General features: G+C 41.5%; 1 protein-coding gene across 1 annotated transcript in view; it reads right to left on the bottom strand.

The window, feature by feature from the left end:
• The window catches only part of LOC105834002 (glypican-6), a 127,089-nt gene extending 109,606 nt beyond the window's left edge, over positions 1-17,483 (bottom strand). The window contains exon 1 of the mRNA XM_012676179.3: positions 16,901-17,483. Coding sequence (XP_012531633.1) covers positions 16,901-17,060 — 160 coding nt within the window. The 5' untranslated portion in view covers positions 17,061-17,483. The remainder of the gene's footprint in view (positions 1-16,900) is intronic.
• Between the last annotated feature and the right edge of the window lie 185 nt (positions 17,484-17,668).

Here is a 17,668-nt window from a genome sequence, read left to right as displayed (position 1 = left end):
ACACGCGGACAACCGAACGCGGATCGACCCAACTCGCTTTCACGTGCCGGTGCACAGAAGGCGAGAGAAAGAGAAAGAGATGTTAGACAGGCGCGGGTTAGAAAGAAAGAGGAAGGTCTCTCTCCCGTGAGCGTTGATTAAAAGCTTCGCGAAGCGTGTGCATGCGCCGCCCCGGGGGCGACTGACATTTGCCCGGTTTCCTTTGCAGTCGGGCAATCCCTTCTGCACAGGTCTCTGCATAGCCCGATTGTCGACGCGAACAACCGTGGCCGGGAGCAGAGGGAACGGGAAAACCGCGAATAAAGAGAGAATGGAAAGAAAAAGAAACCGTGCAAAGTCAGCCCGGCCGATTCCCATTCTCCGAGAGAGCGAAATGCTCGTGCAATTCCTTTCGCTCCTCTTTTTTTTCTCCCCCCCCCCCCCCTCTTCCCTCCTCTCTTTCGATTAATGCACTTTGGCCCGAAGGACTCGAGGATCGCTCTGTGAACGACAATTGATCCGCGCGGCTTAACGCGATCACCTAAATCAAGGTCAGGCAAGCGAGAGGATCGATAAGGCACTGACATTACATTTTTTTTTAGGAAACGGAAAGTGAAACCTACGAAAAGAGATATAAGAACAAAATAAAAGCTTGGAAAGATTGTTCGAGAAAATTTGATTTTTTTCCGAGTTGACAAAGACGATTCTTCTACCATTTTGTTGCACTGATTTATGTTAACCTCAGTCTATGCTGCGTTAAATGTAATTGTTGAAATTTCAATTTTACGTGTGTAATATACAGACGCGTTTGAAATGTCACCGGTGCTGAGAGATAGTCGCGTTTATCTAAATGCATGGCGAGAATAAGCGGTCGTTAACCGTTCAGAGCAATTGTATATCAGCTTTAGTTTCGGTCGTAATGACGTTGAGAGGACTGATTAACGAAATCTCATTACCTGATGAGTGATGGAGACAGGAACGAGATTATGTCCGTTTTTCAACGGGTACAGACACGCGTTTTATACGTGCGTAGGTCGCCGTCGCGACGGTGTGTCGCGTAGTTTTACAGCCTTATTTCCTGCTCGTAAAAGCAAATGCACGCCGAGTTTAACGACTTGTTTATTCGACATTACAGGATTTCGGAGTGCAGTGGCGTGTCGCGGGAAAGTCGCGAGTAGCCATCGCGACAAGATGCTTCGCATTAATCGAAGTGACGACACGCCCCCCAAAAAACCGGCGGTCCATTCTAATATCTTTGAGCACACGTTGCAAGAGAAGAGAAAAAGGAACGCGTTTTCTAATTTTCGAGAGACAAACTGCGTTTTCGCAGACGTGTCGTTCGGTTGTTCAACGGAAATAACCGCACGAATTTTATCAGCCCACACGACTGAATATCTTGCCCGCGATATTTGCATTTCGCACAAAACGATTTGTGTTTATTCGCTTTATAAATAGATAATCGTTTCTGAACGCGTATTTTCTCCGCGGGTCAGTTGATGCATCCGCCTGTCCGCTCTTATCGAAATGTGTCGTTTGATATCGCGACGTTGACGGCAACAGCCGGTATATCTCGTGTGAACAGTCAACGAAAGTTTTTCCGAGAAAGAAAAACCGCGCGTGTAAGATGTTATATATCCCAATTAAAAACAAGAGAATTCATTCTATTTAATTACTCTATATATTCCGCCGTCATTGCACGCAGACAGGCCGATGCAGAGATAGGGAAATTTATGCGGCAATTAAACAGAAATACTTCCAATTGCGAGATTATCAAAGAATTCTATTCTTTCTGGTGAGACTCCGCGATAAGAATTACGAGATGTGAAAAAGGAAAAGAATACTGCTGAAATAAAAAATATATATAGTTTTCTTACAATGCTCGAACAAAATAATACGCGGTACGATTTTCTCCCTCCCTCCCTCCCCCCCTTTTTTTTGATGACTTCGACCCGACGGAGGCGACTCGATCGAGAAAATTTAAGACGGAAACAGTCCAGAAGCGATTTCCTCGCGAGCAGACATTTTCCTTGTTTGCTCGCGTAGCCGAGCGCCGGAGTACTCGCGCGAGTAACGAGACTCTCGGGTCGCTATCAAATTGGTGGGGCAATTTTCCAGGGAAAGTACCCGTCCGTGATAAAACTCTCTGTTTACCGACGCCGCCGACTTGAGCCCTCCCGTGTAATCCCGAGCACGTTTTTTTCCGATACCGTCTATACGTGCATCGTGTGTAAAGCAAGTTCCGTCGGGCGTCATTTCGACGGTAGGAAGGTAGATTCCGACGATGCGGCGCGCAAAAGGGGGGCCGGCGGGGTAGGGGGGGGGGAGGGGAAAGGGCTGTGTGTGCGAAAGGGATGAAGGTCAATAAACTTTCAAGCACGTTTTCTCGCCCTATCCCGCGTCGTTTTGCGCGTCATAAAGCACGTGTTTCGCGCGCTTGTCGTAAAGGGGAAAGGCTTGCCTGTACGGATATGATTAATGTCAAGAAACGTGCGACACCGATTGGGCTAAAGCGATTGCTTGCAATTGCAGGAAATTAGAGACGCGTGTCAACCTTTCCTTCAGTTTCTAACTGTGTAGCTAGTAAAAGGAAATATATAAATTCTCTCTCTTTCTCTTTCGCGCCTCGAATCAACGCTCATGCCAGGGTTGTAAACTCTGATCGAGAATTGAAGTTATAAATCTGGGTATCGGAAACTTCGAACGTTCCTCTATTTACCTTTTTCCTATATGGCATTAGCACGACACCAACTTCGAATTTTATGCTTCCCTGGCGAAATTCTTTCGCGAATTCTTCATGTCTCGGTGGACTATATAGGGCACAGACGACCCCATCGTGTCGAGTATTTACACGCGCCTAAGGTATCATCTCTCTTCGTTTATGTACGCATGGTAACCGGCATAATTTTAACTTTTACGACATTCCCTCCGTATTTCCCTCGCAAGCATCGCGTGTACAACGTGCAAGATATTTCTTTGAGATTCGCATTTTTATATCACATCACGTAAAACATTCTTTCATGTTTGATGATCCTCTTTGTGCTATTATTACATTTTGTATCCAAGTGATAAATACAATAAAAATATGTTGTAACAACCAGACTACAGAGACTTATTAAAATGTACAATTAATTTAAATCTATTATAATATTATCTGGATAACTTACAAGTCGTTTACATAATTACAAATAAAAAAACAAAAATAATTTTTAAAATTTTGCTCGTCGCATTTTTGTCAGAATGTTGAAATATTTTTTGCGTTATATTCTGCAAAATGTGCATTCAAAATCGTTCTCACTAAATAAGACAGTCGGCTGTCAAGCTAGGAAGACTAATTTGCTAGATCACATCGAGCCGGCTAATCCCCCGACCCGGATCGGGCATCGCTTTCGTATTATATGAATATACCTGCTCTGTGTAAGAGAAACCTGGCATTCATCCTTTGCCTGCCTTTCTACCGGAGGTTTAGGGGCTTAGAACCGTATAGTACGCCCAATTTCCACTAGGAGCACTCATGCGATCTCTATTGGGGAAGCTCGTGCAATATCATGCATGCAAATGCTTTCACCCGACTTAATTGAGATGTTTCCTTTGAATGGGCTTTGAATATAATGTCTTAAAAAATCTGTTACAATGAACATAGTTCCATCATTTTGTAAAATATCTACATATGATTAAAAATACTATTAGCAAAATGTCCCTTCGTGTCCCATGAAAATCTAGGAAAACCAGGTATATTAAGCTAGCTGAGCTTAATAATTTAAAAATAATTTAAAAAATTAAAGTATTAAATTCTTAAAACAAGAAGAGATGCACTTTCGTCGACAACGTTTTTTTTTTTCGCTCTCGGTCTAAACAATTAACGTCATTCGGACAATTAACGCGCAATTTACGCGAATATCATGCGTAACAGCGAAGTCGGCGAAATCTCATTTTCAGCCACTCTCGTCGCGACAATAAGCCCTCAACTCGCGTCAGCTTTTAGCAAGTTTCTGTGGCGGAGTGCAGAGGACGAAACCCGGCACGTAGAAGAGAGGACGTTATCCTTGTACACATTTATGGCAAACTTGCGTAGCTACTCGCGCAGTGATACGCGTTATTATGAAAAGAGACGAGAGGCCTCGATAGGCCTCGACGACGGTGTCGTTGGCGAGCGCAGATGCCGCTGTCAGAAAGACCGCGATAGCGGCGTAACGTTAACGTCGAGGGAGCGATACCCAGACCCCTCTCCCTCCCCCCCCCCCCTCTCTCTTCTCTTTGTCTCTCTTTCGGAGACCGGACAACTTTCTCCGGTGACGAAGAGTGTCAGGTAACGGAAGGCGAGAGCGCCCCTGTGACGAGGCACAAGCCTCGAAACCCTTGTCGCGAAGTGGCGCAGATATAGTGTAACTTGAAGAGAGCCTCAGCACAAAGTGAGGCTCGCGACGACGTACGGCCGCGGAGGGAGGAGGGGAGGTTCGCTTCTCTCGTGACGAAGTCGAAAGATTTACAGTACCGTGAAATGTGAAATGTCCGTTTATTCCCCGGCTGCCTCGCGTTTCCCCCGTCTATTTAGGGAGCCGATTGCATGTGATGATTCTACCCCCCGTTAAGGATGAAAGATCTCGGCTTGTGAAAACTAGTCCGCGACATTAAAATTGCTTTAATTAATTTTCATACTTTTGAAAATTAATTGCGTGCCCAAAGAAATGTTTTTCCATAATGAAAAGAATTGTTTGCGACACAATTTTGCTCGTTCATTCCGATTACTAGGTCAACTGTTATCTCGATCTGTTTGACAAAAATATGTTAAAGCTGAAAGTATTTCTCCTGTGTTACGGATAAATAAGATAAACAATTGCAATAATAATTTTAATAATTTGCCATATCTTGTAAAAGAATACACTTTGTAAAATACAACACCTTTTGCATATAAAAATTTACAATTCTTCGCCTCCTCGTTGCAGTTAAAAACGGATATCAAACATTAAATGTTTAACCGTAAAAGAATAGATACGAGGAAGTAAAAAGTACTCAGAACCATACTGAAGTAAATATGAAGCCGGAAGAGGGAGTATGGGGCTACATTGTGAGTGCAACAGCTTGTCGGCAGCCTTCTTCAGCTTCCTGTTTCTATATAATTTATCTCTACTCTCTGCCGACATTTACCTATGTTTTCTAACCGAGAGTTTCAAAACCCCTTTTTATAATACCATAGTGAGCGAAAAACTCACCATCGCGTTATATTTAATTAATATTACAAACAACAGAGAATTTAATACAGAGTAGTATTTATTTTGTAAATACTTTGCATTAATATAATATTAATACGTACCTAATTAATTTGTCTCTTTGTTTATTAATATACAAATGTACTGCGGAAAAATTTCAGGAACGCAATAATTTCTCGTTATTTTTAATAAAATAACCGCGAAATACTTATCTTGCATTTCGTGTTATTTATTTCACCACTTTATCAACAAGCTCTGAAATACGCACAGCATATTTCGTGTAATTTTGTGCTTGACCGAAGGTTCATTAAGTAGTCAATAAGCCGAAAACAAAACCCGCCATTTACCGCTAATTATTGAGATTTGCCGGCGTTGTTCGAACGAAACATGAATAATTCTCGACATTCACCGGCAAAATCTACGCATACGAAATATAACGAACCAGTCGTGCGGATTTTACGTGCTATCAGCATAGAGAAGATATCACCGTGCGACGAAAAATTGAATTCACGACCGCAAGGTAATTGTTTCGGCATGTCCTCGCGTGAAAAAAAGCCCGGGTTCGCGAGAGATCAAAATTGGAATGCGCTCAAATTGAAACGTGCTCGAATTCACAAAGCGGTAACTTGTCGACAAAAAATTCAATTAGTCGTTGACGTTTATCAATCGCCATGGATTACTATTACCCCTCTCTCCTCCATCCCCCCCCCCCCTTCCCTTCAAACTCTCGAATTCCGCGAATTTTTGTCTCCCGTGGAACACATTTGCCCGGAAGGGCAGAGATAGATTCGATTTCGTCATAGTTTCAGAGCAAAATGACTTCTGTCAGTGCACCGACGACGATATCTCTCTCTCTCTCTCGTCGCGTATATTGTCGTTAAACGTTCCTTGTCGCGTTGCGATACGCAAAAACTAGAATGAACGCGCGGCGCGGAACGTTTGTTACATCGGAGCTGCATCGCAAGGGCGCCACAAAGAAAAATCGATAAATCGTCACCTTCGCGTGGCCGGGCACAATAAAAATAAAAACAAGATAAATCACTCCGAAGAGCCTTCTCTTCTACCACTGTCTTTCTCGTTGCCAAAGCTCGAGGGCGCCTTGCGGCCGGCCGAACTGCGAACGAGTGTCTTCTCCACCTCGTTTCTTACCCCCGTTTTTTCCTCCCTCCTCTCCTTTTCACGATACGTAGCGTACGCCGAGTGTAAAAATAGCGTTTCCCATCAATCACAGGGTCGACAAACCCTACCCGGACCCGCCATTATTTATGTACGTCCGGATAAATAGATAAATAAAGACGAGTAGGCTCATATAATTTCCCCTAAATTTTATTTATACACGCAAACCTCCGCGCGACTACGATGAAAAATGCACGCGTGTAATGCTACTTGACTGCTGTTGCATTATAATGATACATTCATCTCGGAGATAAAATGTCAAACATTTAGATTTTATTTTGAAACACGTCAGCATTTGTCAGGTATCCGCCTTGATCTCTAAAAACTATTCTAAAAAAAAACTGTCACATGTTTCATAAAAAATTTCATCTCATAAAAAATTAGATACTGTAAGAAAGAAATTTATAATTTATTATTCATAGAAATTAAAGATTCACATTTATTAATAATTAATAATAAGCAAATTTCAATAACTGTAATTCCATGTTATAGTGCAATAAAGAATTATTAAATAAAATTCTACAAAATTGTTTAAGTTAAATTTTTATTTCTAAGAAATTGTTTTTTTTTTTTTTTTTAATATTAAAATGTAAAATAATTACTAAAACAAATATTACATTAAGAAAGATTAATTATTATCTAGGATTATCTAATATTTGTAACGTGTATTAATGTGCATTTTAATTATTCATGAAATTAATTTCAGCAGATTAATTTAGCAAGACAATCTTCATCAGATAAAGATCTGACTCAGTCATAAACTTGCATTTTCTAAGTACTGAATGAAATTGCAAGTCTCACTGTACATGACGTCGCGAACGCGACGCAATTATTTTGTGCAGCTTGTCAGACTGTCGCCAAGCTAGAGATGAATCTTATTAAAGGATCCTATCTCGCATTGCAATCTGGTCTGCGTATACCGCGGGCCAATTTTACTCCAGAAAATGCCGAGTATAAATCAACAACCATATAATTGCAAGGTTACGTATTAATGCGCAAGGAGCGTTCTAATCTACTTAGTATAGAAATTATATTAAATAATGTCTCATTACCGAAAGCAGTATCACACATCTCGATCGGTTATTTGTAAACTGCACGTGCCAGAAATAAACAAGATAATATTGTAACTAAATTCCCAGATATTAAAGCTATTCTACATATAGAACTTGTTGCACGGTAAATGTTGAAATACCTGATCCTTATTTCTACATAATTTGCAATGTAATTTTCATGATTTACGTAAAAGAGAAAAATCTTCTATTAATTTTAAATGCAAAATTACACTACTTAGCAGTAAAAGAAAGCTCTAACAAAAACACCCCGGAAATTTTTTCTCTTAAGATTCAAGTACTTTAGTGACGCGTAGCTTTATTTTTTATGTTCATAAAAAAATGATAATCTTTCCTAGTTTATATTTAAATGTGCGTTACGTGGAGCAATTTAGATTGATTACACAAAGTGTCCCAGCGTGATTTATATGACGATCGTGATTTCGAATACCATAATAATTAATCCATATTCCGAGAGATGCACCTTTGACTTTGAATTCGGAACGTCACCGCGTGCATCACGACGACTATAATGTAATTCTGTCAACCAACTACGGTAATTAATCCAGCGGTAGGGATTACATGCCCCGAAAGGATACCGCCCGGCAGACGTGCGGGTGCAAGGCGGCGGCATTTGGTGTTGTGCATCGCGTCCACGGAATCTCTCAACGTTATGCCGTCGTTACGCATTCGAGGCACGGTTGTATGTATACGTGTGTAGAGCGGGCAGTCGTATAGGAGACTGTGCTGCACGGAGAAACTCATCGCATCGGGTGAAGCAAGGTGAGCTGGTTTCCAGTGCCGACCAGGGAGGGCCCCCCCCCCCCTCACCAAGCTCGGTGCTGGTTATTTAAAAGTTATAACTTATAACAGCGACCATTAAGCTGCCCCAGCCGGGCGGCTGCATTCTGCCACGGCCTGGATATCTCTCTGTGAAAAGGCTGCATTCTGCATTCCTTACCGGCGTGCGCGCGCGCACGACACGATCGAAAGCCTACCCAGGAAAACGTATCCGATTGCCCATAACTTCCTGTCCGTGGCAGTCGCCCGAGCTTAAATCTCTTTTCCATTCGGAGACCGATCCCTCACCGTTTGCAATCACGCAAGGAAAAGACGTGATTTTTTAAGGAAAGCGACTACTACAGCGAACGAGCGCAATTCAACGTGTAACAAAAGGTTTCTTTACTTTTTGTTTCTTCTATCAAACGAACTCCGTCATTTATTTGAGTGAGAGGATAAACGAGAACATTTGTGACTTCTGGTCGATCATTGAGACACTTAAATACAGCAAGTTAACTGTAAGTCGATATAAAAAACTTTTTTTTTAAAGGATAAATTTTTGAGAATATTTGGATCTTTCGCTAGATATTGCATTGTAACATTTCAATGTTTTGGATTTTATGTTTTCTGAAAAATCTCATTAAGTTGTAAAAATCGACACCTGTAAACGTTAGAAATACCTGAGTCGTCCATTAACTTTTTATACCTGTAGCAACCCGTTTCACTCGACGACATATAAACGTACATCATCACAGCGTGAACTGCACCATGGTGTCCTTATGTTTTCGTCAAATTTTAATCATTTGTTTCCTGAACAATCTATTATGTCACTGACAGGTGAACAGACTTCTTAGCGTACCGCAGAAAATATTGCACGTATACAAAAGAATATACATATGTCTATCTTTCAACACGAATTATTATCGATAAGAAATTTATCTCACTTCCCTAAATGGACCTATTATATTGATAAAAACTTAATGCCTCGATAGAAGCCAGCCGTTTAAAATCAATTCACATCCAAGCGATTAATCGACACACATCGTTTTCTAAGTCGGTAATCTCAAGGCATAATATTTATCTAGTCTGGTATCGATAACGCTATTCATAAATCAATTCGCAGAATACCGGCTCGTTAACCATATTAGTATTACTTTTTTTCTTTTGAAAGCGATAGCATGTCTTTGCAAGATCAGATAACCGGTTTTTATTCCGGATCCAACACTGTGTGCTAGACTTTCATTTGTATACACCACAGCACGTGTATTACATTAATTAAAAACCTGAGTCGTTAACTTAATAATTTTAATTTTCAATAATTTGCTTCGTAATTGATCCGCTTTACAAGTAATTTGTTATCTTGAAAAAAGTTTTAATGCTACAGAGTCGAGATTTTTTATTTATCCCCTTATTTAAAAAAAGTAAGTATTCATCGCGGAAGATTAATTAATGACATTAATTCACAGTGTACGATATAATTGTATATAATTCCTCAATGTGTGCTATTCTCATAATTATGCGCGCAATACGTTCAGCAATATTTTAACGATATACGAATCATTCTCGCGATACTGCGATTCGTAAGAGGAAATACGATGAATTTTTCATTTTGCACTTCCGGCATTGCAAGGGAAATAAATGTAAGTTCAAGAATACTCGACGGAAGAAATAATAAAAGAACGAAACATGTTACATCTACGAGCTACAACAATATTCGCTGACAGGGAGTGACGCCGACGCGATTTCATGAAATGAAATTCAACAGCGCCGTCAGTCGATAAATATTTTAATCCGAAAACACCCGCTCATCCTCTCGAGAAAGCGCAAAGAAACTCGGGGGAGATGATTAAAGTAGAGGAAATTCGAACGTGGTGTTCTTAATACCCCGAGACAGGCGGAGAACATTGCAGGAAGTATAACGAGTAAGCCTGTTTCATTATACCACCGTCCGTGCAACAGACAAAAAAAAACTCGCAAAGGAAGAGGAGGAGCAGGTAGACTTGAGGGTGATCGAGGGTAAAAGTATCGTAACTCGGGGAGAGGATCCTCTGACCGGAGGGATATACCTGATCGAGACCAACACGAAGAAAAAAAGGGAGAGAAAAAGAAAAAAAAACCGCCACAATGGCCAGGGATGATATTATTTGTCGAGTCATCTTGCGCGTGTCTCTCTTTCAAACGGAAAAGCTATATCTAAAAAAGAAGAAAAGCGAGTACGACGTTCATGCATACGGCTTATTTTGCATACCGTGCAAGCGACGTTTCCCTTCGTTTTCTCTTTTTCATGTTTTCGCGCGTTTAGTTGCCTCCCATTGTCGGATAATTTTCTTTCAACCGACGAAATGAGAAAGTCGAAAGCGAGGAGAGAAAAATCGGAAAGAGTTACGCGTTCGGAAATGAACGAATGAATGAATGAATAATGAACATTCGCAAGGGAACGCTCTTTTAAGAGATAACGTATAGACAACGGTACGTCGAATACGAACGAAATGATCAGAGAATGACGGCGCTTTTCCTTTAGAAAACTCTGCGGCTATACGAATGCCTCAGCTTTGTCGAAAAAGAATTCCAAATTTTATGAGAAAGGGAGAGAAAATATATGAAAAACAAAAAACACTTTGTTATGATTGCATTTATTGCAATCATAAATGATTGCATTTATTGCCATCATTTATTGAAATACAAATAAATGCAATCATGTACAAAGCATCTAATTATCTGCGGTTTTATAATAATATTATTACATAGTGTTTGTAAAAAATGCATATATGAGAATACCATTGAATTGGAGTAATTCTTCCATAAAATATAAATTATGATTTTTTAATTCCAGCCATTGAATAATTATCATTTTAATCGTTTCGTTAACATCACATGAATACATTACAAAATATAATTAATCAGACCTTCGTTTTTTTTTTACAATGTTTCCACGTTAGATTTTCTCAGCAATTCATGTTAATTATTATTACGTAACATGTCTACTTCTGTAAAAAGGGAATTTAATTTTATTTGCATCGCTGCAAAATATTAATTTCCCTTAAAAGTGAGGCCTTGAAAAAAAATCTATCCGGCTGTAAAAGCTAACCGACACACTGTCACTCGCTTCTGTGAGCCACCGGACGCGCGACATATTAACTACATGTCAAACACAGTTTTTACGATCGCGTTAATGCGTCGCCTTGCATTTAACATGGGGGTACGAATATCATTGGGCCTTTATGAATGAAGGACAAGGTTAAAAAGAGGGTTGATTTGAAATGATTGATCTGAATTAGTTTTAATGATTGTCCCGATGCAAGATGTGTCTGGTCGCATCAACATGTTTGAAAACCGAAATTCTCTTAGTAACCGGAAATTTAATTAACAAGTTATAATTTCAATAATAATGTATAACATAATCGGTAAAAAAATATAACTAACTAGCCAAAAGTAATAATTGCAATAAACAAATAAATACAGATAGCGCGGAATAGAAATTAGTTATAAAATATAAATAAAAATTTATTAATATGCTCCATACTAATATTTTTAATATATTAAAAATAAATTATGTTTCTCTTTAATAAAAGCTTTGTGTAGTTTTTTATAGCTCGATCAAAAGGTTTAAGAATATGAGTTTATTAATATGCACAGCTTTACAATTTTGTATCAAAAAAATTTAGAAAAAAATCTATTAAATATTTAAATTTATTTAACTCAAGTTTATTCATTAGTTATATAAATTTTGACAAAGAGATTTAAGATTTCCTATGAAATGAGCATTAACACCAACGCCAATTGCACGATTATTAAATTTTTTATTTTATCAAACAAGACTATGGTCCTGAAATATCAGTGTGACACACACACAAGAACACGTGTACCCGCACGTGTGGTACAGTTGTCGCGATAAAACATAAAACGGACGCCTTGGCGCTTTTTTCCTTCTCCAGATTGTCTACGCGTCTCACCCTCTTTGCCGTTTTTTCGCCCTCGCGAAATCCAATGGGACCCACAACGCTGCTTTCGCTTTCATCTCACCGATAAACGCACCCGTATCTGCAACGCAGTCAGAATGATTACGAGGATAAATCACGGCGGTTCCTCGCGGCAGCAAATTTGAGAAGATGCGGCGGGCATACGACAATTAGCGACAAATTAGCCGTATTTACAAAATTAGCATATTAATAACGTAAATCAAGTACATTTTTGGCCATGAATGTCTTAAAAGTCTCTATCTTTTTTCTCGCTACATAAATACTTTTGTATTGCTTAACGTTCAGATGTTAAATGTACTGTGATGATTATTTGCGACAGACTTTCACAATTTTTTCTACAGTTCGAACTCATGTGAAACGCATAACAATAATAATAATAATACGTAGGATTAAATAGAATTTATGTCTCTATCTGCACTACTATAAAAAAAATTTTTCTGCCTGTCTACATAGGACAGATAGTGTGCAGTAAAAAATGCTGGCGACACGTAAACGTCGCTTATCTTCCGCTTGTGCGAGCAGATACGTTGGCATTCTCTCTGATAAACGTATTTGATTGCGACGCAGATAGCGGAGTCGCGGATTTTGCGAATAGCGGCGACGTGAATACGCGCGCGCGCCTTCGCAAATACGGAGATTTTCCACTGTGCACCACCGGTAGACGAGTAGGTACATACATACATGAAAGACGAGCCCGGCTTGTCATTGGCCGCCGCCATTAACACCTCCGCGCGAGAGCTCTAAAGGTCCATAAATTAAAATGAATTCGCCGCACACAAAACATGCTAATGAAGCCGCGAGAGGGATGTACGGAGTTAACATTATTGTTTCACTTTTTTTTTTCTTTTCCTGCCCAGCCCGCAGACGATCAACGCGTTAAACGCAGCGGAAAATGATCCTGCTATTCACGCCGACGTTAAGTACTGTAAAAAGATTTAACATCAAGAGGTTCAAGAGAGAGAATTCCTACCGAGTTTTGAAAATAAATTCTTCGACACGGTCTGTTCAATCGAAATTCTGCTCGCCAAAGTTTCAATAAAGTTGATCGATTTGTCTATTTAAACTTTACTATTTGGACAGAAATAGTTTAATTTTTTTAAAGATAAAAATGTGTGTCACCTAATGGTGCGATAAATAACGAGAGGCCGTTATTGAGATAATTCCAAGTAAACTTTACCTTGGCGGAATCTTAATTTGCGATTCAATAATCGAGAATATTCAAGTAACTAATAAGCAATTACGTGCCATTGTCGCGAAAGAGCCTGAGATACGTCGGGAGAAAATCATACATCAACGAGCACAAGGAAACGTAATCACGAGCGTGGCATCGTCGATTTTTAACGCAGGAATGTCCTTTGGAATTTTATTCGTTCCTCCCGGCCGTTCGGACTCCATTGGAGAAGTTCCCTCCACCCCTAAACGAACAAAGCGCATAATTCATCGGCCATAAATCCACCGGCGGTCACGTCGCGGTCCTCGCAAATCAGCTCGCCGAAGTTCGCGAAATAAATTACGATTTCACGCGGATTGTTGGAATTTATGATTATGACACTCTATACGCACCGGTGCCTCTCTTTCGATTCATTCTCGCCTCAATAATTATTTTGCCCGATAAAGAACGAATACAAAAGTAACGTTCCATTTTAATTCGTCAATACCACGGACATTACGAGAAAAATAGTTGAATCTCTTCAACAAAGAACTCGACAATTTGTTAGGGACATTTACGAGTCACGAACGATAAAAAATAAATTGAAATTTTACAATCCATTAACGCGTCTGTCATTCAAAAGGATATTTGCTAATTACAATTTCTAAAAAGTGTCAAAAAAATATCATTCGCAACATTTCATGTGGACTGGAGAAAAAGGTCTCTCGTTATCGCAAATGATGAAAAATTGCAGATGGTCCAGAAAAAAAATCACTTGATTTTTCTTGAATCTTTACGCTGTGAGACGCAAATAAGTTGAAGGCGTAATTTCTGGGGTAGTTGCCGGTGGTAACCCCGAAAATGTGGAGGAGAGTAAAAAGTAAAGTTGGCGAAAGAAAAAGCCTCGCTAATGGCGTCTTCCATCGGAGTTCTGTCTGATTTTTGCCGCGGCTTTTATGTCCTAACGCTTCGTCCCCTATACAATACATTTCCTCCCATTTACAGTAATTCGTTCTTCTCCCCTCTGAAAACGCTGTATATTAAATCGCGTCAAGAATTCATCAGGATTTCCGAATATCAACGAAATCGAAAGATGGCATAAAAAAAAGCGGCGCAAAAAAGCTTAACCGGGAATTGCTGCAAAATCATAATAATCTCCGTAATTATAATAACATAATACAGTTACGTGTCATACCATTTTTTTAAATATTCTCAACTTTTAAATTAATTTTTTTACTTTTTGTCTACTTTACGTAATACGACATGGTTAAATATTTCATTTATAATCGTGGATCGCCCGACTATAATTGATACTTGTTAAAAGTTAAGAGGCCCACGTCACAATTTTTTGCTCAAAAGTTGAAAGAAAGCCTTTCCAAATTCCTTTTCCCCGGTCACTACGGGACAATTATGAGAAAATAATAATCTCGAAGATTCTTCTCGCTCCATTATGACCGTATAAACCATCCAACGATACAACCGTCTTTTTATAGAGATCGTGTTTAAAGTTCTCCTTTGAAAAAATTTTCCAATGGCTCAACAGCTGGCGCTCGATAATTGCCGGCACCGAAAAAAAGCGAGGGGTGCTGCATTAAAAGTAACGTTCAATGGGCCCACGTATATAGACCGTAATTACTGACCGACCAGCCAATAGTAGCCTATCATTATCTATCTGATGTCTATCCTTCCTATTCGATAACGTACGATATGCGCGGTAAATTTCCTTGAATTGAATTGCGTTTGTGAGGCGTAGCCACGATCATTGATCGCGAAGCCTCGACGTACAAGCGATATGATTTAAACAGTTTTTCGAAACGTCATGAAACTAACGTAATGTTACAAATTTAAAAATTTATACGTATATACAGCTTTTTAATCTCCTAACTAAAATGTAGGGCAATGCTTTAATTATTTCCGTCATTGCCGGAAGTGCGCAACTTAATAATAATTTCTTTGCTAGAGAGAAATTTATTATCGAAAAGTGAGATAGATCTCGCAATATTTTGGGATCAGACGTCTGTAATTGTATCCGCGATTCATCGTTTCCTGTTATGATCCCCGCGTTCGGGGTCAAAAATTTGCAATTTACTCAAATTACTATAATTAAAGTGGAAACTCGACAGAATCGGAATTCGATACTTTCGCGGGTTATTTAACCATCGTCGAAAAATACATGCGCCGGGGAAGAGGGGTAAAGCGATTTGGCACTTTTGCCTTGTAATCGGCCAATCATTCGGCGAGGATTTCACAGTCGCTGAAAGGCCAAATCCGTTCGATATGGCAGGCGAACGCTCGCTCAGCCCGCTTCGTTCCGGCGAATAAATTCAACTTTGATGTCCCAATCATCGCGCGCCGCGCGCGCCCGACCTCGTAATTATAATCGAATTTTCGGGACGAAGAAGAGCGAATCGATCTCGCTCCGGTCAAACGGGGAAATAAGAGAGAGAGAGAAAGAGAAGCGGGAGAGGAAGAGAGAGCCTCGCCAGAAAAACCCCCCTCGCGCGAACCGAATTCTGGGAAGTCTTAAAAGTAGTCGCCGACTCTCCTCTCCTTTTTTTTTTTTCAGCCCCCTTTCGCGCGACGCACGGCTGCTCTCCTCCCGTAAGGTCGGCCGCTCTACGTACCCGTAGTCGTACGGTTATTTTTGCGGGATAACGAATTGCGAGGGGCGCGTCGTGTATCATATTACGGAGCGGCTCTCGATTTCCACGGTTAACGTGTCTCCGCGACAACCATCTTTATCGCCCGGCGCAATAAAGAGATATATATATTATTGTCGCGCAACAATTTTTCTCCGCTCCGATTTTGAAGCGTTTCCCGAAAAGCCGTGCGACACCTTCGCTCGCTTTAATCTAATCACGCGTCAATTCAACGTGCTAGACACTCGACGCGATCGAGCTGCGACTCCAAAAAACCGAAGTCGCTCGATCCGTCTCTCGCTCGATCGTGAAGACGACAAGATAATGGGACTTAATAACAATCAGATTGGCATCGATAAATCAAACCCGTATCAATCTCGCAGGAAACGTATACCACAAAAGTTAAGCGCCCAATGCGTAAAAACGATCTCTCGTACCCGGGGGGGGGGGGGGGTGAATTGAGACTATCGTGAATTCGTTAACCGCGGATATCAAGAGCTCGCCATCGTTTTACGAGCCACTCCTCCCTCTCCCTTCCCCTGCTCGCGTTATCCTCGCTCGTACAATCGTGTCCATCTCCATCAATGTAGGTTAACTGAATTATCTTTTTCCACTTGTTAGAACTAAAAATAGAGAAAGATAAGCTGAACCGGGATTAATCTTCTCGCACAGTCGTTTCCCCGCGGTAAACGCGATCACACGGCTTCCACGCGACCGTCTGGATCGAACGCAATCTCCTCCCGTCGCACGTGAGCTTCGCACCTCGCTAGGTTATCCCGTTACCCTTCATCCGACTGCACAGCTTTGTTGCTGCTCACTTCAGCATGGAGAGCGCGCGCCGCACTTGCCGCGACGCAAGATACGGAGAATGCGATCGCACGGGGGCAACAACAACGATCACGGATTCCGCGAGATAAAACGAAACGGAAATGGTACTCACATGAGATCGCCTCCTTCGGGATGTCGCTGAGCGGGAAGCCCTGCGCCTCGAAGATCGGCCTGACACTGTCGCACTTGAGCCCGGCGGCGTTCACCGTCGTCGCCGCGACGACGATCGTCGCGACGGCGACAATCCACAAAGTCGTCATGGTACGCGTCATTCTCGCGACGCCGGCGACGTCGTCCTCGTCGTCGTCCTCTCCCGCTTGTCCTTCCGCGAACGGGGCGGCGGGGAAAAACGGAGCGCGCGGGCCGGGGAGGCGGAGAGAGAAAGGAAGATAACACCAAAACGGCCGCGAGATCTCGGCACTTGCTCTACTCGCGACGACGACGACCGTTGTTGCCGGAACGGACGTGACGACACTGCCGCGTCTCGTGCACTCGCGAACGCATCCGCAAAAAAGTGCGGTCGCGTTACCCCCCGTCGGCGCGGTGAGTAAACCGGGGGTTATTATTCCTCGACAGCACCTGGGATCGGATGTGAACCAACGCCACGGATCGTAAAGACGTACTCCGGAAACGTACCGACTCCTCCACCGGCGCGAGACGCACTGACGGACGGCGGTGACCGGGTGACGGCGTGAGCCAAGTGTGCGCCGCGGCACGCCGACCGGTGGCGCGCTTGCGCGTAACAGGTTTGAAACAGCCAACCCACGTTGCGCCCCGTGACCAACTGAATGTCGGCCGCGCCGATAACGTCGCACGGTTATCGACCCTCCGCGAGGTCGATAATATCATAATCTGCTTTACTTCGAGAAAATACATAAAT

This window comes from Monomorium pharaonis, chromosome 6, assembly GCF_013373865.1.
Source record: "Monomorium pharaonis isolate MP-MQ-018 chromosome 6, ASM1337386v2, whole genome shotgun sequence".
Lineage (NCBI taxonomy): Eukaryota > Metazoa > Arthropoda > Insecta > Hymenoptera > Formicidae > Monomorium > Monomorium pharaonis.
Note: the sequence above shows the minus strand (reverse complement) of the source record. Positions and strands in the feature narration are given on the sequence as shown.